The 23,642-nt window shown below is 53.5% G+C and overlaps 1 protein-coding gene across 1 annotated transcript; it reads left to right on the top strand.

Moving 5' to 3' along the window:
* Positions 1 to 6,282: 6,282 nt before the first annotated feature.
* FAM174C (family with sequence similarity 174 member C) lies at positions 6,283 to 23,374 on the top strand. Its single transcript, XM_086946671.1, has 3 exons — positions 6,283 to 6,763; positions 19,191 to 19,307; positions 22,961 to 23,374. Exons 1-3 carry the CDS (start codon positions 6,534 to 6,536, stop codon positions 22,962 to 22,964), a joined length of 351 nt encoding a protein of 116 aa, XP_086802797.1. The 5' UTR covers positions 6,283 to 6,533; the 3' UTR covers positions 22,965 to 23,374.
* The last annotated feature ends 268 nt before the right edge of the window (positions 23,375 to 23,642 follow it).

Below are 23,642 nucleotides of genomic sequence, written 5' to 3'. Positions count from 1 at the left end.
TATACACAGTGGCGTCACTAGGGTTGGTGTCACCCGGTGCGGGTAACTCATGGTGTCACCCCCTCACGACTTACCGCATGGACCAAGGATACCAGTAAAAACCCTGGGGCTTATTTTATTTCTGAGCCCCTTGCGCCGCCAGTCCGCCACTTTTTCCCATATTAAAAGTGACTCACTGGTCGCGCAAGGAGCTTGTAAATAAGCCCCCCTGTGCTCCTAGAGCATGATGTATCACATATCCGAATGCAATGACAGAAACAGCAAAATACAAGTCAGTTGACACACCATGGTAAACACAGCTTTTTAGTGTGTTTTAAAACCACGCCCTTAATTAAATTTAAAATTAAGATGCGCCATGTTATGCTTAACGTGTACACACACTTTTAATGGCAGCTGCGCCCAGTGCACTAATAGCCCTCCAGGGATCCAGCACAACTCCCCCCAACCACAAAAAGAGTGATAATACTCCCCAATCAAATAACTTGATTTTACATATTGCTTCATGCCTCGCTTATGCTATTTCAATACCTATACGTGACTGGGGCAGGTTACATAAACTTAAGGTGCAGATACCAGTGTCCAATTCCTTTTGCACAATGTTGGCACTTTTCAAATATGAAATTGTCCCCAAAATGTTTGTCTGAGTCCACATTACAGAGAGATCTTTGTACCAGGGAAACGATTGTGGAACCATTGCTGACCATATCAACTCACTTTTTTTGCTTATAAATCAATTTATGCGATCATTGAGATTTTAACAGACAAGCCATTGTCCATGAGCAATTCTTCATTTAAAAGAACGAGCAAAGACACTTTAATGTATAATATATATAAAATATGGAGCAGACTGATTTTCCTTCAGATGTAGTCCTAAATCGTGCACATTTGAAAAATGCTGAAAATGTTTTTTTCTTTACACATGCTTTTTAGAAAACAGTAACAAATGTGACTTCACTTTGTGTCTTGCTTGTCCTGGTGAAACCAGAATTTATCTGAATCCCTATCACAAAAGTAGCAAAAATGGTGCCAATAAATATGCTCTGATTTTGGGGTCTCAGTGGGGTGTTTTTGCAAAACGGTCAGTGATGTTTCTGTCATTTGACTTAATAGTGCTCAGTTTACTTACTTTAGGAAGATGGAACGCTGACTCGACGTTTCAAGGATTAAAACTCGTGCCCTGGCGATCATTGCAGAGGGCAGGCGGAAACGCCCAACTCACTGGACCATCTTGATGGCTAGTGCTTTAAATGAGACTGCAATGTCGGGTTCTGAGTACCTACACTTCTTTATTTGGAGAGGGAGAGTACCTGCACTTCATACACTTTAATGGGAAAGAACCGGCCCTTTTCAGAAGTAAACAGGTACTGTTGTATATAGGGTACCTGCACTTATTTTTCTTTTTAAAGCACTGTTGGCAGCATATATGAAAACATAAAAAAGGATGTCCCAAAGACTTTCTAAAGGTGGCATTTTGGGCAGCAGTCACCACCCCTATGCAACATACGCTTGCTACCCTTTGTAAACTGCTTGCATGCTCTGTGGTTTAACCCAATTTTATTTTTAATTAAGTGTTCAACTTTTTATAGTTGCAGTAACTGTTTTGTCAGTGCCTGTTGTCAAATATTAGCGTGCTGCTGCTTTGTTTCACAAAACTTTAAAACAGTTATGTCGTCCACTGGTCAAGTGTTCTGTGATAAAATCAGAGAGTTTTTTTCTGTTTTATATAGCGCGAACAAGACCTGAAGGTATTACATGAGCACCAGTTATATTACACAAGAACACAATTTTTGGTAGGCACGGGGAGATTTAGTGATTTGCCCAGAATCACTGGATGTTTTCCGCTGCTGAGACTCGAACCTGGTTCCCCAGTGCCAACGTTGGCAGCTCCCTCTGGCCATTGCGCCACATCCTCTCTCCACATCCTCTCCTATAAGGGGCCTACAAGGTTGTTTCCGCTCCCCATTATTTTGCTAAAATGGTGTCGCCGAGTCTAGTCCTGTCCCCCCTCACCCTTCCCTTCTTATATGTTCAGAGGCCCTTCCAACAAGAAGCAGAAGGCGAGAGCAGTGGAGCACACGCCTGGCACCATGCATGTTATTGTTGCCTCCTTGAGTGGGCAGGGAAACCACACCAAGTTCTCCTACATTATTTTTTTTTTTGAAAACCTTTATTGTTCAAAAAAGGCAAAACAAATACAGGCCTACAACCGTCCGGCCGGCCTCGAAAACATTGATGCAAAGTTGCAAATAGACGGGTCTCAGCAGTATCACATCACAAGGTAGCAGACAGTCCAAATTACACTGAACCTAAGGGGACTGCCGGGAAACAGGAGGTGTGAAGGTTAATTTTAAAAGTTTTTAACTCAATAATTTGCTATAAAGAATAGTAAGTAAGAAGGATCAGGGACCAAGTAACCATCAAGGAGCGGGAGCGGGCAACACCCTCAGCAGTGAATAAGCAGGCAAAAACATAGGCAATGTAGCGGCACGAAGCAATCCATAAGGACAAGTAACCACTAATCACATCACATGTCAATCGTCACCCCCCCTCCACCCATCCACCCCACCGATCCAAAGAAAAAGGAAAAAGTGAAAGCATGAGCATAAGAGAAGAAAAAAAAAATAAGGCCCATAGAACCAAAGACCAACGAAACCCCCCCCCCCATCCTACACGCATGCAGAGGCTACAGCCTACCCCCCCCCCCCCCCCTTGCAGTGTGCCTGTCGCCCAAAAAAAGAGTACCCGAAATACAGCTAGAAAGAAAGGAGGAAAATAAAAAGGAAAATCACGAATGAACCGAGGAGGGCCAATTCTATACGCTCCCGGCCGACCCAGCCCCACAGACTTCCTCCACCCCAAGTATCACCAGTACAGCAGCAAGCAGCAAATACAATTACAAATGGGGAGAATCATATCGTATTGTGCATCCGAGTCAAACAGTTGATATACGTAGCAGTCCCATCCTAATCCCCGCCAGTCCGTGAATCAATACAACGGAGGAAACCGCCTAGCCCTGGCCCGATCTCGGATGCCCCCCTGGACACACCCCTCGAGGAAAGCCAACCCCCTCTGTAACAAAGAGACAAAATGGTCGCAAGGAAGAAGGGGGAGACTCGTAAACACAAAATGGACGGTGCCATTCACCAAACAATCCGTTGACCTCAATAAAAGGAGCCTTCGGGGTATCCTGATGGCACAAGCTCCACAATGGAAAGAACAGAGGCCACAAAGAAGGAGCCTTCGGGGGGTCCAGAAGTGGCTCAGCCGGCACCCGTGCCAATAGTGATGGTAGCGAAAACAAAGAGTCAGTCTCCAGAGGGGGAAACAATGTATCACAGGTAGAGCTGTCGGACGGCCGTCCGCAGGCACCGATACAGTCAACAGCGGTCTCTCCATCGCTGGGAGCACTGGAAAACACTGTAGCCCCTTCACGCACCAACAAAGGAAAATGCGAGCGGAGCTGGGAACAGACCCTCCGCTCCCGCCCCAGAGCAGACGCAGTTACATCGAGCTTCTCACATAGCATAAGGGAGCCATTTCTCAAAGCCGATCGCAGATCACAAAGGGCAGCCAGGATAGCCCCATAAGACAATGCAGGCTGCGATTCCCTCGTCTCCAAATCACGAGAGGGTGTATGCATTCCGGCCCCCAGCCCGGATAGGGTACTTCAGTCCAAGGACGAAAGCGGGCGATCTTCCCCGTACTGCGGGTCAGCAGACACATCCATTCTGCAGATAATCCGATGCAAAAGCCGGGGCGGATGCAGCATGAATAAGTTACAATCCCAGCCTCTGATGCTGCCAAGGCCAGCTGTAATCGTGCGTTCTCAAACGAGGAGCCGCCTCGGCGCAGATGGATAGGCTAGGCAAAGGAGCAATCCGCCGATTTCAGGCAAGCACAGTAATGGAGTCTAAGCATCACGCCCCCAGCACCGAACAAAGGAGCCGCTCGTACAGTACATCTTTTCCCTACAAGTGTGCTGCAGTCTCAGTGCGCGGCAATCCACGGCAGATAGTGTGGTCAGGACTGCGTCCCGTTCAAAAGGCAACACTCCCTAGGCTCCAGGTAGCACGCAGGCAGTCCGGCCGCCACCACCCCATCGAGGTCCGGCGGCGAGCGGCGGTGCACGCAGGGGTCTGAGCAGCAGGACGGCTTCGTAGTTATCTTCGAGCTCCGGACGAGCAGGGATCCCGGAGGAACACGAGCTAAGTCAGCACAACTTCCCGATCTGACCACCGCTAAAATATGTCAGGATGCTAGGCAGGATAGCAATGCGGGGCTCAAGGGCTGGCGGAGCCGGGAGCCTACACGTCTGCTCCGATCGCCATCTTGCCTCCTCCCCTCCTACATTATTTTTAAATCTCATCAAATCCTAGACAGAGTGAGCATGATGTATCACATACAGGGCTGATCACATATCCGAATGCAATGACAGAAACAGCAAAATACAAGCTTTTTAGTGTGTCTTAAAACCACGCCCTTAATTAAATCGGCCACCCGCCTTTGAGAGAACCCCCCCCCATTTTTTATATCCCACTTAAAGCCCTGTTGGTATCTATGCTACCCACTGAAAGCTCTCTTACCTCACTCGTGAATGATGCACTCCAAAGTCTGTCTCTATACAAGGCAGCCAGGGGTGGTTGACTAGAGAGCAGAACAGCGCCGACTGCCCCAGGCCAAAATGAGCGCGAGAGCGCGTAGCGGTGAAGCGCCTGACGCTAACTGCTACGTCCTACTCATCGCGACGCGGGGGCAGGGCCAGAAAAAATAATACATGATTTAATGTCGCCCCAGGGCCGTCATTGGTAGCGCTTGCGCGCTACAAGTCTGATTGACGGTCCTGGAGGCTGGGACGGAAGGGCGGACAGTAGCAAATTAAAATGCTGGCAGCAAATTAAAACGCGGGAGTCGGGACCGGGACGTTGCGACCGCAATTTTTGAAGAACAGCTGCGCGCACTTTCAAACTGGGCCACGCACAGCCTTTCTAATTTATTTGTGGACAATACAGTGTCCCAAGGCCCACATAAATAATAAAGGCCGCAAAAGGCCACAGTGCCACGCGACGCCCCCGAAATTGTGCTGCCTGGTGCGGACCGTCTCCCCCCCCCCCCCCCCTTCCCCACCCTAGCTACGCGGCTGCAGTGAAAACAACAACGCTCACGCATTGCCCGGAGGCCGCCAAATCCTGCCAGGGGGCCGCCAGTGATCCTTCCGATCCGATCCTCGTGGCGGCCCCTGGGGTTTACACAGTTTGCACATGCCTTGGGCCGGCCCTGCTGTGACACTCCCATTTCTCACATGTGAGGTCCTGTCCTGATCTAAAAGAAACTATTTGATGGATGTTGCATGAAACATAAACACAACATTATAATAGACACACATATCACCACCAATGAAAATAAAGTGAAGGAAAGTGGTATTTTAAACAATGTTTAAGAATCATCCTATGCCATCAGGGCAAGACTTTGCAGAACAGAGCTGGTTCTATCAGGGGCCCCCTGAAAGGCTGGGGCCCTGGGCCAGAGCCCACTTTGCCCCTGCTTTAAAACGTCTCTGCTGGTACTTTGCACCAGGTGAGAGCGTGCTACTGGCCACCGTGATACAGCCACAGCATTTTAAACATTTCTGAGGGCTTGGCAGCTCCTTAGACACTGCTATAGAGTGCTCTTGCCACCTGCACAGTGCTGCATTCCGCACATGCACTGCTTGCAGCCACTATCTCTGTGGGAGCCTTTGCATTGCACAATGCATGCTCCCGCGCGCATATTCGCAGGCAGACATCTTGAAATGGATTCCATCCCGTTCATAGGCGTCGCTCTGCTCACGTGGCCACGGCAAGACAGGCGCGGGTTTCCAATGGAGCATTTGCAATGCAATAGGTCTTGCGTTAGTGAAATGCGGAGCTATTGGCTCTGCAAATGTGAAACGAATACGGCAGGCAAACAACTTATTTTCACACTTTATGTATTAACCTTAGTAGTACCGCCATTGTTACAAACGTGAATAAATACAAGAAAAAAAATTGTTAGTCCGCCGTAACACTTTTACATTTGCAAAGCCAGTAGCTCTGTATTTAACTGCGGTCAGACCTATTGCATTGAAAACGCTTGTTTTTTAAAAAAAAAAACATTTTTTTTTATTAGTTCCTCATAAGTAACTGGGCTATGTGATTGGCTGTTGTCGAATGAGTGGCGCGGCTCCGTGACTGGTTGCTCGGCTGTAATACGCCAATTGGCTGCGTCCCTTTGCGAGGATGATCGAAATGGAAGACAGCCTGCCGCAGGGGCGTGGAGCCGCCATCTTGGAGCGGGATATACTGCCTCAGAGAGGCCGACACATGGGAAGAGGGCCGTCGACACGTCGCCCCGCCATCCGCCGTCCGCGTGGGGGGGGGGCGGTGTCATCACCACGCTGCATCAGACACATTGTTTGTGCCTCCCAAGTACGTGCTGTGCTCCGGGGTTGCGTGGTTTTAGCGTGCTCTTTGCCTGACCGGAAGTGACGAGCTTTGTTTACTTCCGGGCCCGCTGAGATGGCTCGGTTCCTGTTGTTGGCGGCGCTCCTGGCGGCCGCGGAGGCCTCGGTCCCCGGTAACAGCAGCTGGACGAGCACGGAGGTACCCCGGAACATTTCCAGCACCCCCGTGGGCTCCGCGCCGGGGGGCTCCCTGGGGGCCGAGCTGCCCGTGCTGCAGAGGGCCTTCTACGTGCTGAGCGGGGTCTGCCTGCTGGGGGTGGTGTACTGCACGGTGCGGAGCGTGAGGTGAGGAGGGATTGGACGAGGAGCGAGGGCCCACCAAGAGATGAGGAGGGAGAGAGGGCCCGACAAGAGATGATGAGGAGGGAGAGAGAGGGCCCGACAAGAGATGGAGGGAGAGAGGGCCTGACAAGAGATGGAGGGAGAGAGGGCCCGACAAGAGATGGAGGGAGAGAGGGCCCGACAAGAGATGAGGAGGGAGAGAGGGCCCGACAAGAGATGAGGAGGGAGAGAGGGCCCGACAAGAGATGATGAGGAGGGAGAGAGAGGGCCCGACAAGAGATGGAGGGAGAGAGGGCCTGACAAGAGATGGAGGGAGAGAGGGCCCGACAAGAGATGGAGGGAGAGAGGGCCTGACAAGAGATGGAGGGAGAGAGGGCCCGACAAGAGATGGAGGGAGAGAGGGCCCGACAAGAGATGGAGGGAGAGAGGGCCCGACAAGAGATGAGGAGGGAGAGAGGGCCCGACAAGAGATGAGGAGGGAGAGAGGGCCCGACAAGAGATGAGGAGGGAGAGAGGGCCCGACAAGAGATGAGGAGGGAGAGAGGGCCCGACAAGACATGAGGAGGGAGAGAGGGCCCGACAAGAGATGAGGAGGGAGAGAGGGCCCGACAAGAGATGAGGAGGGAGAGAGGGCCCGACAAGACATGAGGAGGGAGAGAGGGCCCGACAAGAGATGAGGAGGGAGAGAGAGGGCCTGACAAGAGATGGAGGGAGAGAGGGCCCGACAAGAGATGGAGGGAGAGAGGGCCTGACAAGAGATGGAGGGAGAGAGGGCCCGACAAGAGATGGAGGGAGAGAGGGCCTGACAAGAGATGGAGGGAGAGAGGGCCCGACAAGAGATGGAGGGAGAGAGGGCCCGACAAGAGATGGAGGGAGAGAGGGCCCGACAAGAGATGAGGAGGGAGAGAGGGCCCGACAAGAGATGAGGAGCGAGAGAGGGCCCGACAAGAGATGAGGAGGGAGAGAGGGCCCGACAAGAGATGAGGAGGGAGAGAGGGCCCGACAAGACATGAGGAGGGAGAGAGGGCCCGACAAGAGATGAGGAGGGAGAGAGAGGGCACGACAAGAGATGGAGGGAGAGAGGGCCCGACAAGAGATGAAGAGGAAGAGAGGGCCCGACAAGAGGAGAGGAGGGAGAGAGGGCCCCACAAGAGATGAAGAGGGAGAGAGGGCCCGACAAGAGATGAGGGAGAGAGGGCCCGACAAGAGATGAGGAGGGAGAGAGAGGGCACGACAAGAGATGGAGGGAGAGAGGGCCCGACAAGAGATGAAGAGGAAGAGAGGGCCCGACAAGAGGAGAGGAGGGAGAGAGGGCCCCACAAGAGATGAAGAGGGAGAGAGGGCCCGACAAGAGATGAGGGAGAGAGGGCCCGACAAGAGATGAGGAGGGAGAGAGGGCCCGACAAGAGATGAGGGAGAGAGGGCCCGACAAGAGATGAGGAGGGAGAGAGGGCCCGACAAGAGATGAGGAGGGAGAGAGGGCCCGACAAGAGATGAGGAGGGAGAGAGGGCCCGACAAGAGATGAGGAGGGAGAGAGGGCCCGACAAGAGATGAGGAGGGAGAGAGAGGGCACGACAAGAGATGGAGGGAGAGAGGGCCCGACAAGAGATGGAGGGAGAGAGGGCCCGACAAGAGATGAGGAGGGAGGGAGAGAGGGCCCGACAAGAGGAGAGGAGGGAGAGAGGGCCCGACAAGAGATGGAGGGAGAGAGGGCCCGACAAGAGATGAGGAGGGAGGGAGAGAGGGCCCGACAAGAGAAGAGGAGGGAGAGAGAGAGGGCCCGACAAGAGATGAGGAGGGAGAGAGGGCCCGACAAGAGATGAGGAGGGAGGGAGAGAGGGCCCGACAAGAGATGGAGGGAGAGAGGGCCCGACAAGAGATGAGGAGGGAGAGAGGGCCCGACAAGAGATGAGGAGCGAGAGAGGGCCCGACAAGAGATGAGGAGGGAGAGAGGGCCCGACAAGAGATGAGGAGGGAGAGAGAGGGCACGACAAGAGATGGAGGGAGAGAGGGCCCAACAAGAGATGAAGAGGAAGAGAGGGCCCGACAAGAGGAGAGGAGGGAGAGAGGGCCCCACAAGAGATGAAGAGGGAGAGAGGGCCCGACAAGAGATGAGGAGGAAGAGAGGGCCCGACAAGAGATGAGGAGGGAGAGAGGGCCCGACAAGAGATGAGGGAGAGAGGGCCCGACAAGAGATGAGGAGGGAGAGAGGGCCCGACAAGAGATGAGGAGGGAGAGAGGGCCCGACAAGAGATGAGGAGGGAGAGAGGGCCCGACAAGAGATGAGGAGGGAGAGAGGGCCCGACAAGAGATGAGGAGGGAGAGAGAGGGCACGACAAGAGATGGAGGGAGAGAGGGCCCGACAAGAGATGGAGGGAGAGAGGGCCCGACAAGAGATGAGGAGGGAGGGAGAGAGGGCCCGACAAGAGAAGAGGAGGGAGAGAGAGAGGGCCCGACAAGAGATGAGGAGGGAGAGAGGGCCCGACAAGAGATGAGGAGGGAGAGAGAGAGGGCCCGACAAGAGATGAGGAGGGAGAGAGGGCCCGACAAGAGATGAGGAGGGAGAGAGAGAGGGCCCGACAAGAGATGAGGAGGGAGAGAGGGCCCGACAAGAGATGAGGAGGGAGAGAGAGAGGGCCCGACAAGAGATGAGGAGTGAGAGAGGGCCCGACAAGAGATGAGGAGTGAGAGAGGGCCCGACAAGAGATGAGGAGGGAGAGAGGGCCCGACAAGAGATGGAGGGAGAGAGGGCCTGACAAGAGATGAGGAGGGAGAGAGGGCCCGACAAGAGATGAGGAGGGAGAGAGGGCCCGACAAGAGATGAGGAGGGAGAGAGGGCCCGACAAGAGATGAGGAGGGAGGGAGAGAGGGCCCGACAAGAGATGGAGGGAGAGAGGGCCCGACAAGAGATAAGGAGGGAGAGAGAGAGGGCCCGACAAGAGATGGAGGGAGAGAGGGCCTGACAAGAGATGAGGAGGGAGAGAGGGCCCGACAAGAGATGAGGAGGGAGAGAGGGCCCGACAAGAGATGAGGAGGGAGAGGGGGCCCGACAAGGGATGAGGAGGGAGAGAGGGCCCGATAAGAGATGAGGAGGGAGAGGGGGCCCGACAAGAGATGAGGAGGGAGAGGGGGCCCGACAAGGGATGAGGAGGGAGAGAGGGCCCGACAAGAGATGAGGAGGGGGAGAGGGCCCGACAAGAGATGGAGGGAGAGAGGGCCCGACAAGAGATGAGGAGGGAGAGAGGGCCCGACAAGAGATGAGGAGGGAGAGAGGGCCCGACAAGAGATGAGGAGGGAGAGAGGGCCCGACAAGAGATGAGGAGGGAGAGGGGGCCCGACAAGGGATGAGGAGGGAGAGAGGGCCCGACAAGAGATGAGGAGGGGGAGAGGGCCCGACAAGAGATGGAGGGAGAGAGGGCCCGACAAGAGATGGAGGGAGAGAGGGCCTGACAAGAGATGAGGAGGGAGAGAGGGCCCGACAAGAGATGAGGAGGGAGAGAGGGCCCGACAAGAGATGGAGGGAGAGAGGGCCCGACAAGAGATGAGGAGGGAGAGAGGGCCCGACAAGAGATGAGGAGGGAGAGAGGGCCCGACAAGAGATGAAGAGGAAGAGAGGGCCTGACAGATGAGGAGGGAGAGAGAGAGGGCCCGACAAGAGATGAGGAGGGAGGGAGAGAGGGCCCGACAAGAGATGAGGAGGGAGAGAGGGCCCGACAAGAGATGAGGAGGGAGAGAGAGAGGGCCCGACAAGAGATGGAGGGACAGAGGGCCCGACAAGAGATGGAGGGACAGAGGGCCCGACAAGAGATGGAGGGAGAGAGGGCCCGACAAGAGATGGAGGGAGAGAGGGCCCGACAAGAGATGGAGGGAGAGAGGGCCCGACAAGAGATGGAGGGAGAGAGGGCCTGACAAGAGATGAAGAGGAAGAGAGGGCCCGACAAGAGATGAAGAGGGAGAGAAGGCCCGACAAGGGATGAGGAGGGAGAGAGGGCCTGACAAGGGATGAAGAGGGAGAGGGGGCCCGACAAGAGATGAAGAGGAAGAGAGGGCCCGACAAGAGGAGGAGGGAGAGAGAGAGGGCCCGACAAGAGATGAGGGAGAGAGGGCCCGACAAGAGATGAGGAGGGAGAGAGGGCCCGACAAGAGATGAGGAGGGAGAGAGGGCCCGACAGATGAGGAGGGAGAGAGGGCCCGACAAGAGATGAAGAGGAAGAGAGGGCCTGACAGATGAGGAGGGAGAGAGAGGGCCCGACAAGAGATGAGGGAGAGAGGGCCCGACAAGAGATGAGGGAGAGAGGGCCCGACAAGAGATGAGGGAGAGAGGGCCCGACAAGAGATGAGGAGGGAGAGAGGGCCCGACAAGAGATGAGGAGGGAGAGAGGGCCCGACAAGAGATGAGGAGGGAGAGAGGGCCCGACAAGAGATGAGGGAGAGAGAGAGGGCCCGACAAGAGATGAGGAGGGAGAGAGAGAGGGCCCGACAAGAGATGGAGTGAGAGAGGGCCCGACAAGAGATGGAGGGAGAGAGGGCCCGACAAGAGATGGAGGGAGAGAGGGCCCGACAAGAGATGGAGGGAGAGAGGGCCCGACAAGAGATGGAGGGAGAGAGGGCCTGACAAGAGATGAAGAGGAAGAGAGGGCCCGACAAGGGATGAGGAGGGAGAGAGAGAGGGCCCGACAAGGGATGAGGAGGGAGAGATGGCCTGACAAGGGATGAGGAGGGAGAGAGGGCCTGACAAGAGACGAGGAGGGAGAGAGGGCCTGACAAGAGATGAAGAGTGAGAGAGGGCCCGACAAGAGATGAGGAGGGAGAGAGGGCCCGACAAGGGATGAGAAGGAAGAGAGGGCCTGACATGGAATGAGGAGGAGGGAGAGAGGGCCCGATAAGGGATGAGGAGGGAGAGAGGGCCTGACAAGGGATGAGGAGGGAGAGAGGGCCTGACAAGAGATGAGGAGGGAGAGAGGGACCAACAAGAGATGGAGGGAGAGAGGGCCCGACAAGAGATGGAGGGAGAGAGGGCCCGACAAGAGATGAGGAGGGAGAGAGGGCCTGACAAGAGATGAAGAGGAAGAGAGGGCCTGACATGGAATGAGGAGGGAGAGAGAGAGGGCCCGACAAGGGATGAGGAGGGAGAGAGGGCCTGACAAGAGATGAAGAGGAAGAGAGGGCCTGACATGGAATGAAAAGGAGGGAGAGAGGGCCCGACAAGAGATGGAGGGAGAGAGGGCCCGACAAGAGATGGAGGGAGAGAGGGCCTGACATGGAATGAAAAGGAGGGAGAGAGGGCCCGACAAGAGATGGAGGGAGAGAGGGCCCGACAAGAGATGGAGGGAGAGAGGGCCCGACAAGAGATGGAGGGAGAGAGGGCCTGACAAGAGATGGAGGGAGAGAGGGCCTGACAAGAGATGAAGAGAGGGCCCGACAAGGGATGAGGAGGGAGAGAGGGCCCGACAAGAGATGGAGGGAGAGAGGGCCTGACAAGAGATGGAGGGAGAGAGGGCCTGACAAGAGATGAAGAGGAAGAGAGGGCCCGACAAGGGATGAGGAGGGAGAGAGGGCCTGACAAGGGATGAGGAGGGAGAGAGGGCCTGGCAAGAGATGGAGGGAGAGAGGGCCTGACAAGAGATGAAGAGGAAGAGAGGGCCTGACATGGAATGAGGAGGAGGGAGAGAGGGACCGACAAGAGATGGAGGGAGAGAGGGCCCGACAAGAGATGGAGGGAGAGAGGGCCCGACAAGATATGAGGAGGGAGAGAGGGCCTGACAAGAGATGAAGAGGAAGAGAGGGCCCGACAAGGGATGAGGAGTTAGAGAGAGAGGGCCCGACAAGAGATGAGGGAGAGCGGGCCTGACAAGAGATGAAGAGGGAGAGAGGGCCTGACATGGAATGAGGAGGGAGAGAGGGCCTGACATGGAATGAGGAGGGGGAGAGGGCCTGACAGATGAGGAGGGAGAGAGAGCCCGACAAGAGGAGGGAGAGAGGGCCCGACAAGAGATGAGGAGGAGAGGGCCTGACAAGAGATGAGGAGGGAGAGAGGGCCTGACAAGAGATGAAGAGGGAGAGAGGGCCCGACAAGGGATGAGGAGGGAAAGAGGGACCGACAAGAGATAAGGAGGGAGAGGGGGCCCGACAAGGGATGAGGAGGGAGAGGGGGCCCGACAAGGGATGAGGAGGGAGAGAGGGACCGACAAGGGATGAGGAGGGAGAGAGGGACCGACAAGAGATGAGGAGGGAGAGAGGGCCCGACAAGAGATGAGGAGGGAGAGAGGGCCCGACAAGAGATGAGGAGGGAGAGAGGGCCCGACAAGAGATGAGGAGGGGGAGAGGGACCGACAAGAGATGAGGAGGGAGAGGGGGCCCGACAAGGGATGAGGAGGGAGAGAGGGCCCGACAAGAGATGAGGAGGGAGAGAGGGCCCGACAAGAGATGAGGAGGGAGAGAGGGCCCGACAAGAGATGAGGAGGGAGAGAGGGCCCGACAAGAGATGAAGAGGGAGAGAGGGCCCGACAAGAGATGAGGAGGGAGAGAGGGCCCGACAAGAGATGAGGAGGGAGAGAGGGCCCGACAAGAGATGAGGAGGGAGGGAGAGAGGGCCCGACAAGAGATGAGGGAGGGAGGGAGAGAGGGCCCGACAAGAGATGAGGAGGGAGGGAGAGAGGGCCCGACAAGAGATGAGGAGGGAGGGAGAGAGGGCCCGACAAGAGATGAGGAGGGAGGGAGGGCCCGACAAGAGATGAGGAGGGAGGGAGAGAGGGCCCGACAAGAGATGAGGAGGGAGGGCGAGAGGGCCCGACAAGAGATGAGGAGGGAGAGAGGGCCCGACAAGAGATGAGGAGGGAGAGAGGGCCCGACAAGAGACGAAGAGGGAGAGAGGGCCCGACAAGAGATGAGGAGGGAGAGAAGGCCCGACAAGAGATGAAGAGGGAGAGAGGGCCCGACAAGAGATGAGGAGGGAGAGAGGGCCCGACAAGAGATGAGGAGGGAGAGAGGGCCTGACAAGAGATGAAGAGGGAGAGAGGGACCGACAAGAGATGAAGAGGGAGAGAGGGACCGACAAGAGATGAGGAGGGAGAGAGGGCCCGACAAGAGATGAGGAGGGAGAGGGGGCCCGACAAGGGATGAGGAGGGAGAGAGGGCCCGACAAGAGATGAAGAGGGAGAGAGGGCCCGACAAGAGATGAGGAGGGAGAGAGGGCCCGACAAGAGATGAGGAGGGAGAGATGGCCCGACAAGAGATGAGGAGGGAGGGGGAGAGGGCCCGACAAGAGATGAGGAGGGAGAGAGGGACCGACAAGAGATGAGGAGGGAGAGAGGGCCCGACAAGAGATGAGGAGGGAGAGAGGGACCGACAAGAGATGAGGGGGGAGAGAGGGACCGACAAGAGATGAGGAGGGAGAGAGGGACCGACAAGAGATGAGGAGGGAGAGAGGGACCGACAAGAGATGAGGAGGGAGAGAAGGCCCGACAAGAGATGAGGAAGGAGAGATGGCCTGACAAGAGATGAAGAGGGTAGCGCACTGAAGCATCCCGGGTTAACCGCGAGACACTCGGGATAACAGGGATACAAATTTCAGTTACATGGAATAAGTGAAAAAAGCCACTTTTGCCCTCGCAGTGTGCAGATGGGCCTGAAGATCAATCCCAGTGGGGCCCCTGAAGATCAGAGCAGATTCTGTTTTGTTCACATGATCTGCAGTGGTCCACCATCAGAAGGTTTACATCCAGAGATATATAACATTGATTTTTCACTTCGAGCGATGTTTTAAAGTCAAGGATAGCATGTAGCACTTTCTTTTCACAGGGTAGATTTTAGGGGATATAGGGCACCCATGGTGGTGTCAGCGAGTGTTGGGGGTGGCGCCGTGGTGTGGAGTTCAAGGATCTGTGATTTGACAGTCCTGGTTTTCCCCGTCATTGTACAATGAGGACAGAGAGAGAGGCAGGTCGGGCCAGTCATGTGCCAGTCTAGAGTATCATGGGCTCCTGATCCCACCAGGCATGTGTGGTTAGTACCAGGGGAGTCGTGCTGCCATTTCAACCTTCAGGGAAGTCCACACGAGGAGGTTGCGCCTCAGTGCGTGCAATTCGATGAAGTGGGCAAGCCGACAGGGACCACAGTAATAGGACACTCCAGGCCAGGTGCACCGGAGAGAGGCACAGCCCCTAGCTTGCAGAGAGATGACACACTGTCGAGGGTGTGCACAGGAAGAGAGGCATTTTGGGGTGGGCTATCCATCGAGACCACGCTATTTCGAGCATGGTCACATTGATCCGTTTGAGTTCCCATTAGAGCTTGTTGCTGGGCACCACGTAGCCGTTTTGTAGACTACAGATGGAAAATACAAAAACTGTCCTGCAAATGAAAGATTCAATAAAACGTGAAATATAAACTGACACAGAACTGACCTAATACATTAATTGTTCATAAATAGTCTGTGTTTTCCCCTGTAAAGTTAAGGACAAGATTTTAGGGATCCGATTACTTGTCCGTTCTAGAATGCTACAGGGTCTGGGGACTCCGCCCGCTTTAAGTCCTGTTTCGATTGAATGCAAATTATTAGTCCATAGGTGGTTGACCACCCCGCCATTGGATTTGAGGTTGCTACCAGGGTTACAGGGCTTTTCTTATCAAGTGTCGTTTCTGCGCCCCCTAGTGGCCTTATTAACAAACTAGTTTGATTTTAGTGTGTAACCTTTTCAAACCGTTCATCGGGTTAAATCGCGTATAAACCCCACCCACACGACATAGCTTATTGCCAAGAGCACAGGGTAGTTTGACTTCTAGTAAAATACTTTTCCAGCTATCTTCAATGAGCTTTGATCTAGGCAGATGACTTGTAGTTTGAATTATCTCCATGTTTAGTAAAACTGTGGCTCTGTGTGTGCGGCTGGCTCTGTGAGTGTGTGGCTGGCTCTGTGTGTGTGTGGCTGGCTCTGTGTGTGTGTGGCTGGCTCTGTGTGTGTGTGGCTGGCTCTGTGTGTGTGTGTGGCTGGCTCTGTGTGTGTGTGTGGCTGGCTCTGTGTGTGTGTGGCTGGCTCTGTGTGTGTGTGGCTGGCTCTGTGTGTGTGTGGCTGGCTCTGTGTGTGTGTGGCTGGCTCTGTGTGTGTGTGGCTGGCTCTGTGTGTGTGTGTGGCTGGCTCTGTGTGTGTGTGGCTGGCTCTGTGTGTGTGTGGCTGGCTCTGTGTGTGTGTGTGTGTGTGGCTGGCTCTGTGTGTGTGTGTGTGTGGCTGGCTCTGTGTGTGTGTGTGGCTGGCTCTGTGTGTGTGTGTGTGTGGCTGGCTCTGTGTGTGTGTGTGTGGCTGGCTCTGTGTGTGTGTGTGGCTGGCTCTGTGTGTGTGTGTGTGGCTGGCTCTGTGTGTGTGTGTGTGGCTGGCTCTGTGTGTGTGTGTGGCTGGCTCTGTGTGTGTGTGTGTGGCTGGCTCTGTGTGTGTGTGTGTGTGTGTGGCTGGGTGTGTGTGTGGCTGGCTCTGTGTGTGTGTGTGTGACTGGCTGGGTGTGTGTGTGGCTGGCTCTGTGTGTGTGTGTGGCTGGCTCTGTGTGTGTGTGTGGCTGGCTCTGTGTGTGTGTGTGGCTGGCTCTGTGTGTGTGTGTGGCTGGCTCTGTCTGTGTGTGTGGCTGGCTCTGTGTGTGTGTGTGGCTGGCTCTGTGTGTGTGTGTGGCTGGCTCTGTGTGTGTGTGTGGCTGGCTCTGTGTGTGTGTGTGGCTGGCTCTGTGTGTGTGTGTGGCTGGCTCTGTGTGTGGGTGTGTGTGTGGCTGGCTCTGTGTGTGTGTGTGGCTGGCTCTGTGTGTGTGTGTGTGGCTGGCTCTGTGTGTGTGTGTGTGTGTGGCTGGCTCTGTGTGTGTGTGTGTGGCTGGCTCTGTGTGTGTGTGTGTGGCTGGCTGTGTGTGTGTGTGTGGCTGGGTCTGTGTGTGTGTGTGGCTGGGTCTGTGTGTGTGTGTGGCTGGCTCTGTGTGTGTGTGTGTGTGGCTGGCTGTGTGTGTGTGTGGCTGGCTGTGTGTGTGTGTGGCTGGCTCTGTGTGTGTGTGTGGCTGGCTCTGTGTGTGTGTGTGTGTGTGTGTGGCTGGCTCTGTGTGTGTGTGTGTGTGTGGCTGGCTCTGTGTGTGTGGCTGGCTCTGTGTGTGTGGCTGGCTCTGTGTGTGTGGCTGGCTCTGTGTGTGTGTGTGTGTGGCTGGCTCTGTGTGTGTGTGTGGCTGGCTGGCTCTGTGTGTGTGTGGCTGGCTCTGTGTGTGTGTGTGTGTGGCTGGCTCTGTGTGTGTGTGTGTGTGGCTGGCTCTGTGTGTGTGTGTGTGTGTGTGGCTGGCTCTGTGTGTGTGTGTGTGGCTGGCTCTGTGTGTGTGTGTGTGGCTGGCTCTGTGTGTGTGTGTGTGTGGCTGGCTCTGTGTGTGTGTGTGTGTGGCTGGCTCTGTGTGTGTGTGTGGCTGGCTCTGTGTGTGTGTGTGTGGCTGGCTCTGTGTGTGTGTGTGTGTGGCTGGCTCTGTGTGTGTGTGGCTGGCTCTGTGTGTGTGTGGCTGGCTCTGTGTGTGTGTGTGTGGCTGGCTCTGTGTGTGTGTGTGTGGCTGGCTCTGTGTGTGTGTGTGGCTGGCTCTGTGTGTGTGTGTGGCTGGCTCTGTGTGTGTGTGTGTGGCTGGCTCTGTGTGTGGCTGGCTCTGTGTGTGGCTGGCTCTGTGTGTGTGTGTGTGGCTGGCTCTGTGTGTGTGTGTGGCTGGCTCTGTGTGTGTGTGTGTGGCTGGCTCTGTGTAGATGTGTGTGTGTGGCTGGCTCTGTGTGTGTGTGTGGCTGGCTCTGTGTGTGTGTGTGTGGCTGGCTCTGTGTGTGTGTGTGGCTGGCTCTGTGTGTGTGTGTGTGTGTGGCTGGCTGTGTGTGTGTGGCTGGCTCTGTGTGTGTGTGTGTGGCTGGCTCTGTGTGTGTGTGTGTGGCTGGCTGTGTGTGTGTGGCTGGCTGTGTGTGTTTGTGGCTGGCTGTGTGTGTTTGTGGCTGGCTCTGTGTGTGTGTGTGTGGCTGGCTCTGTGTGTGTGTGTGGCTGGCTCTGTGTGTGTGTGTGTGTGTGGCTGGCTCTGTGTGTGTGTGTGTGGCTGGCTCTGTGTGTGTGTGTGGCTGGCTCTGTGTGTGTGTGGCTGGCTCTGTGTGTGTGGCTGGCTCTGTGTGTGTGTGCGGCTGGCTGTGTTTGTGTGGCTGCGCGGCTGGCTGTGTTTGTGTGGCTGCGCGGCTGGCTGTGTTTGTGTGGCTGCGCGGCTGGCTGTGTTTGTGTGTGCGTGGCTGGCTGTGTTTGTGTGTGCGCGGCTGGTTGTGTGTGTGTGCGCGCGGCTGGCTGTGTGTGTGTGCGCGCGGCTGTGTGTGTGTGCGCGCGGCTGTGTGTGTGTGCGGCTGGCTGTGTGTGTGTGCGGCTGGCTGTGTGTGCGGCTCTGTGTGTATGTGTGGGTGCAAATGCAATAGGTCTCACATTTGCGAGAGATTAAGCTAATGGCAATGTAAATGACAATGCCATTTATTTATCTGTTTTCAAAACCAACACATAAATACAAATTTTGTCATTTACAATGCCAGTAGCTCTAACTTTTCCAAAGTCGAAACCATTGCATTGTTAATGCTTGTTTTCTTGTTTGATGAATCTGTTGATGTTGCAGATAACCTTTCCTGGACAATGCCTGTTCTACAATGCAGTTATAGCGTGTTGTGATGTTCATGGTCCGTTAATATTTCAAAAGCTTGTCTGGCCTCCTCGCTCTTCTGTGCCCCAGCGTAGCGATCACCATATGCAGCTAGAAGACAAGGAGTGGGTTTGCATGCACCCAGAAGCGAAATTTTGGGGTAAATGATGATACTTGGGGGAAGGGTAAGCGTGTTTCAGTTAAAAAAAAATGATACTAGAGTGTAAGTGAATGAAAATGATCTGAAGAGGGCTTGTGTAGCAAGGGACCTGGGATAAAACTGGCTGAGGTAAAAGTAGATACGATGGAAGAATGGGCGGTGGGTTAGGAGATGAAAGATGGGGCTCAGAATAAAGCATTTATAGTTATCATATTGGGAGTTGAGAGATAGCTTGGTCAAATAGAAGGCTGTGAGGGGTAAGTGTTGCTTAACAATGACTCATGGCTTTCACCAAAGTGATCTAGAAGTTGGTTGGGGACGCAAAATTGTAGGAGTCTTGGTGAGTTACAGTGCTTGGTTCAATATATTTTTCTCAAGCGCCTAATCCTACCAAGGATGTTGGTTTCAGCATTTGTACGAGTAGTGAGCTGTGGTAATAGAGGGGACTAGGATAACAAGTGGATTACTACTGTGAGTTTGTAGTGGAATTGTACTCTTCCCCCTTTGCCTTCAGCAGCAGGGTTTGATAAAAATAAAATAAGGGATCCGGTCTTTATTTCTTCAAATGCTGCTCAAAAAAGTGCTCGGGGTATCTCACTGACTTCCTGTTCATGTTTCAGATTAAGAAAGCCTGAGAAGAAGAAGTATGGCCTCCTCTCAAACTACGATGAGAACATGGAGATGGGTTCGGTGGACAGTGATGAAGAGACCGTCTTTGAGAGCAAGATGTTGAAGAGGTCGGTGTGACTCATAGAAACACACAGGCAGTGACTTAAGTTTCCCTGCAGGAGGAGCTGTTCTTGAGAGCAAGATGCTAGGGAGGGATGTGATTGTCATAGAAGCAGAGAAGTGGTGAATGGGGCTTCCATACCAGATGAGCTTTTTAGGTCACGCGCCTGGCGATTACAGCGCGAAAGCGCTGTCTCGCCTGCGAGACCTATAGTTACCGGCTCGACTTGCCAGGAGACAGGAGATGGGCACGCGCAGCGTGCTGGAATCGGATCAGGTCTCGCGCTTAAACACGCGCTCGCTGTGCCCATCTCCTGTCTCCTGGGAAGCTGAGCCGGTGAGCTTTGCAAGCCTCATGCACTTCTCGCACTCGCATGCAGTAACGGCCAACACACACAGCCCCCCCCCACCTTTCGTGTTACAAACAGGCACACATACACACTGGCGCAAACACACAGGCACACGCACACACACGAGCACGCACACACACACACGAGCGCACACATACAGAGACACACACCACATCCCGCACCCGCCCCCAGTACAACTAAGCCCCACTCACTGCATCGGCGCCACTTCTGACTTCTGCAGCCTCCGCAGGGCTCTCCCTCAGGCATGGGAGCCCCGTGTCACCACTGGGAAGTCCCGCCTCACGACAGGCGTGCCGCTCCTGAACTTCCGGTTTCGGGATGTGCACACTCACGGCTTGTAATAGTCTAGTAATCATGGTCTATAGGAACAGGTAAGCATGTGATTGCTGAACATTTACAGCTCTTAAATATCTCACCCCAGTATGTAATCCGTGTGTCCTTCAAAATAAGACTGCACCGTTCAGCGACTGACTTTGAAAAACGAAAGTGATACTAAATAGTGTGTACAGGAACTAGATCCAAAGTGAAAGAACTTACGAACCCTTGTTTTTTAAACTGGGAAAAACAATCCTGGGAAGCCGGTGGTCCCCCAGTGTGGCCATGAAAGGCTGGAGCTGGTCTACCTTGTTCTACATATTTTTTTATCTCGCACATTTCCCACAATGCTCCCCTTTCTTTCGAATCACTTGGTACGAAAAAGTCACAGAGTAAGATGATATTGGTGCCTGAATTCTATACACAAACAGGGCTGGAAGGAAACGCATGAATGCGCTTACAGTCTCACACCTTGCGGGCGCGAATGGGCAGACCCTTTTGCCTCTCCAAGCTGAAGAATTGGTGCCCGCGCGCCCTCCAGGCACCAAAACATCTAGCGCGCATACTTCACACAAGCAAAGGAGGCGCTACAGAACCGATTCGAGCCCCTCCTGTTCCGGAGCCTTCAACAAACACTGCCGAAAACAGACCCAACCATGCACCGAGCAGACACAAACCTGGCCAGCGAGGAAACCCTGCACCACGTGGAGAAGCAGTCAGCACCTGGACACACACCAAAGGCAGGTGACTTACAAATGATAACACACGGGATGACACGACAGCTAAGAGCTGTATGCCATTAAGGAAGGCTGACTTCGCCATGCTGTAAACAAATGAAATGAGGCACGTGCCTCTAAACCTGCTTAGCATGCGACAACCCATTACAACACAAAGGGAGGAAGTGATGGGTAATATGCATGGAATTATTACGACGATGCAGGAAATTTCAGACCACGGTGTAAGAGAAGGTTAATGGTTAGTTCAGTGTTATTGGATATGGTCTGTCTCAATTTCTCTCAGCACATCTTGTAATTTTGGGGGCTGTCTCGCGTGGGACCGAGGCAGTAGAATGGAGAGAGAACTAGTGAATTAGATAAAAAAAAAACAATGGGGTGTAGTCATGTGAATTGAAGCAAGGAGGGAACTCTGTGAAGGGGAAGAGCTGCCCTGAATACTCCTCTACGTCTCAGTGCTGATCTAATATGCAACTTGTATATCAACATTTTTATGGCTGAATTGGAAGGCACGAGCATCGGGTCAGAGGTCCATGGAGTGAGACAATGTACAGGTAGAAACAAAGGTGGGTGTGGGCGGTACCTGCACAAGCCTTCACGGTCTGGTGTGGTTGGGGAGAAGGTGTGTGTTTGTGTGTACACTGTATATCCAGGAGTCTTAAACTGAGACCTTTTGGGGTGGCTACAGGGATATTTTAGCCAAAAGTTGTACATTTCTGGACCAGGAAACCAGGGTGAATAAATCAGTAACGGTATGTAAAAAGGCCAGAGATGGACACAGAAGAATAATTGCAGTCTGCGGGACATTTGGGTGGTCTGGCGTGTCAGTGAAATTGGCTGTGTCCCCTCCAGCCATTTCATAGTAAGCTTGAAATATGGGGATCATAGTCCACTCGGATCGGTTTCTCCCGATGCAAATAAGCGTCTTACAATTGTCCATACTCAAAAAATTCTCTGGCTGTTGCAAGCCCTGCCATTGGATTACAATGACTAGGAACCTTGCGATGGGGTATAGTTGAACTTCTGCCACAAATAAACCCATACATGGGGTAGAGTTAGACTTCTGCCACACAAGAAAAAAACTAATTACAAAAGTCTACAGAATTACATGGTCAGGCTTTACCTTTATCTTCATAAACCTGACCCTATGAACCAGACCTTGGGTGTTTTTCTCCATCTCCGAGTGCAATTGAGGGTTAAATTCAAAGTCCATATGCCATCTATGAGACCCATTAGAACAACGCGCTCCTGCCAACCTGCGCCATATCAACCACCTGGCTTTCAAGTGACAAACATGCAGGCATTTCACAGGGCTCACATCCTGAGCAGCCTTGACACCCAGCCTAAAGGCAGAAACTGAGCACTTCTGATTCAGCAAGCCCCTGAAGATGGAACTGTACAGGCTTGTGAACCCTTAGCATTGCCTGTACACTGAGAGGAAAATCAGTCTGCCAGAGGTATCCGTGCAATGCTGCAGCACTCTGTTGCCGTTGCAAGGTGAGTATGGATGCTTTATGGAACACTTAAGAATGCCTGTAAATATTACGTTTCCCAGCCAACCTTGCAATTGAAACCAAACTCAGGCCCACTCACATGCCTCCCTCAAGATGTGAAGGGCCTTACAGATTACAATGCATCTTTTTCCAACTGCTCTAATCACATCTGGAATCTGCTCAAGCACACCACTAAACCAAAGATCCGCAGACATTAGATGCATCAACCGTCTCACACAAGCATCACAACAGCATAAGCTAAACAATTGGTAGGGTCTTGCTCTCAAACAGTTTAAATTCACAGACTCCACAATGCTAACCTGTTTTAACACACTCACCCAGCCAGTTTGGAACAGTATCCAATCATACCTGTAGCACTAAAAGCTTCAACAGGCAGTTGTTTGATGGGTATACCCCTGGAAGAGAACTAGGATTACAGGTAAGTAACTTATCCTTCTGGTGTGGGTGATATATGCAGCTCTGGGCCCAGGTGTGCGTGCATGGATCTTAGTTCTGGCATTGTTGCGAGGGGAACTAACTGGGTGTGGGTCTTGCCTCTGAAGAAGCAGTGGGTGCTGTAGCTCTGCACTGAGGTTCAGTGGCTGAGCAGTGTGTATGTCTTGGCTCTTGAGAAGCAGTGTGTGTGTGGTAGCTCTGCACCGCGGTGCAGTGGCTGAGCCGTTCGCTTGGGAGTTCCATCCATGTAATGCGGACTCGCTAATGTGCTGCTGTGCTTTCTGTTTTGCAGGTGAAGCTGCAGCGATCACTGAGGATTGAAGGACCAAGCAAGTGGAGCTTCCACCTATGTGACCAAAATAATTCCTGTGTATATTTTTTTACCTTGTGAAAGACTTGCTGCTAATGAAACTCGTAAACTGTTTTAAAAACTATGGGGGGAAGAGTCTCTTTGTTTTTGGTACATTTGGGGAGGGAGAAGCGTGCTCAGATAATTCACTGTACAGAACATTTTCTTCCTAGTTTTTAATCGAAACTAATGGTGATCTTTTTCCGCACCAAAATGCCTTTGCACTTCAGGGAGTTGAAAATTGTGATGGCTTGCCCTTGCACATGTCCGCTTGTCATCTCTCTTTTCGTATGTGCTTGACTAATCTCCTGATCTTGTTTTTGGCTCCTGTCAGTAAAACATTTTTTTTAAAATCTAGTTTGTAGGCAACTGTTATTTTACTGATGGATCTCTTATGACCTGCTTCAAGAGATACTACCTGTGTCTCCACTGTTGCCCTGATCTCTGCCTGCTGCTGTCGCCTGGTCTTGCCGGCAGCAGACTCTGCTCATGTTTTCCCATACTGCAGTCTTTGATTAATACGTTTCTCCACTGGTTGTCCATTTTTAGTTCCTGTGTTAGCCAAGTCCTTTTAATTTTTTCTAAAATGTTATACTCACTTGTAAGTGCTTTCAGGCATCCCTCT

The sequence above is a fragment of the Lissotriton vulgaris genome, chromosome 12, assembly GCF_964263255.1.
Source record: "Lissotriton vulgaris chromosome 12, aLisVul1.2, whole genome shotgun sequence".
Classification (NCBI taxonomy): Eukaryota; Metazoa; Chordata; class Amphibia; order Caudata; family Salamandridae; genus Lissotriton; species Lissotriton vulgaris.
The sequence above is the reverse complement of the archived record's forward strand: the minus strand, read 5'-3'. Positions and strand labels throughout refer to the sequence as shown.

Excerpts from the sequence above, each read along its gene's own strand:
- FAM174C (XM_086946671.1), top strand. The coding sequence starts at position 6,534 with ATGGCTCGGTTCCTGTTGTTGGCGGCGCTCCTGGCGGCCGCGGAGGCC. Across the intron at positions 6,764-19,190 it reads TGCACGGTGCGGAGCGTGAG|ATTAAGAAAGCCTGAGAAGA; the intron begins GTGAGGAGGGAT and ends TTCATGTTTCAG.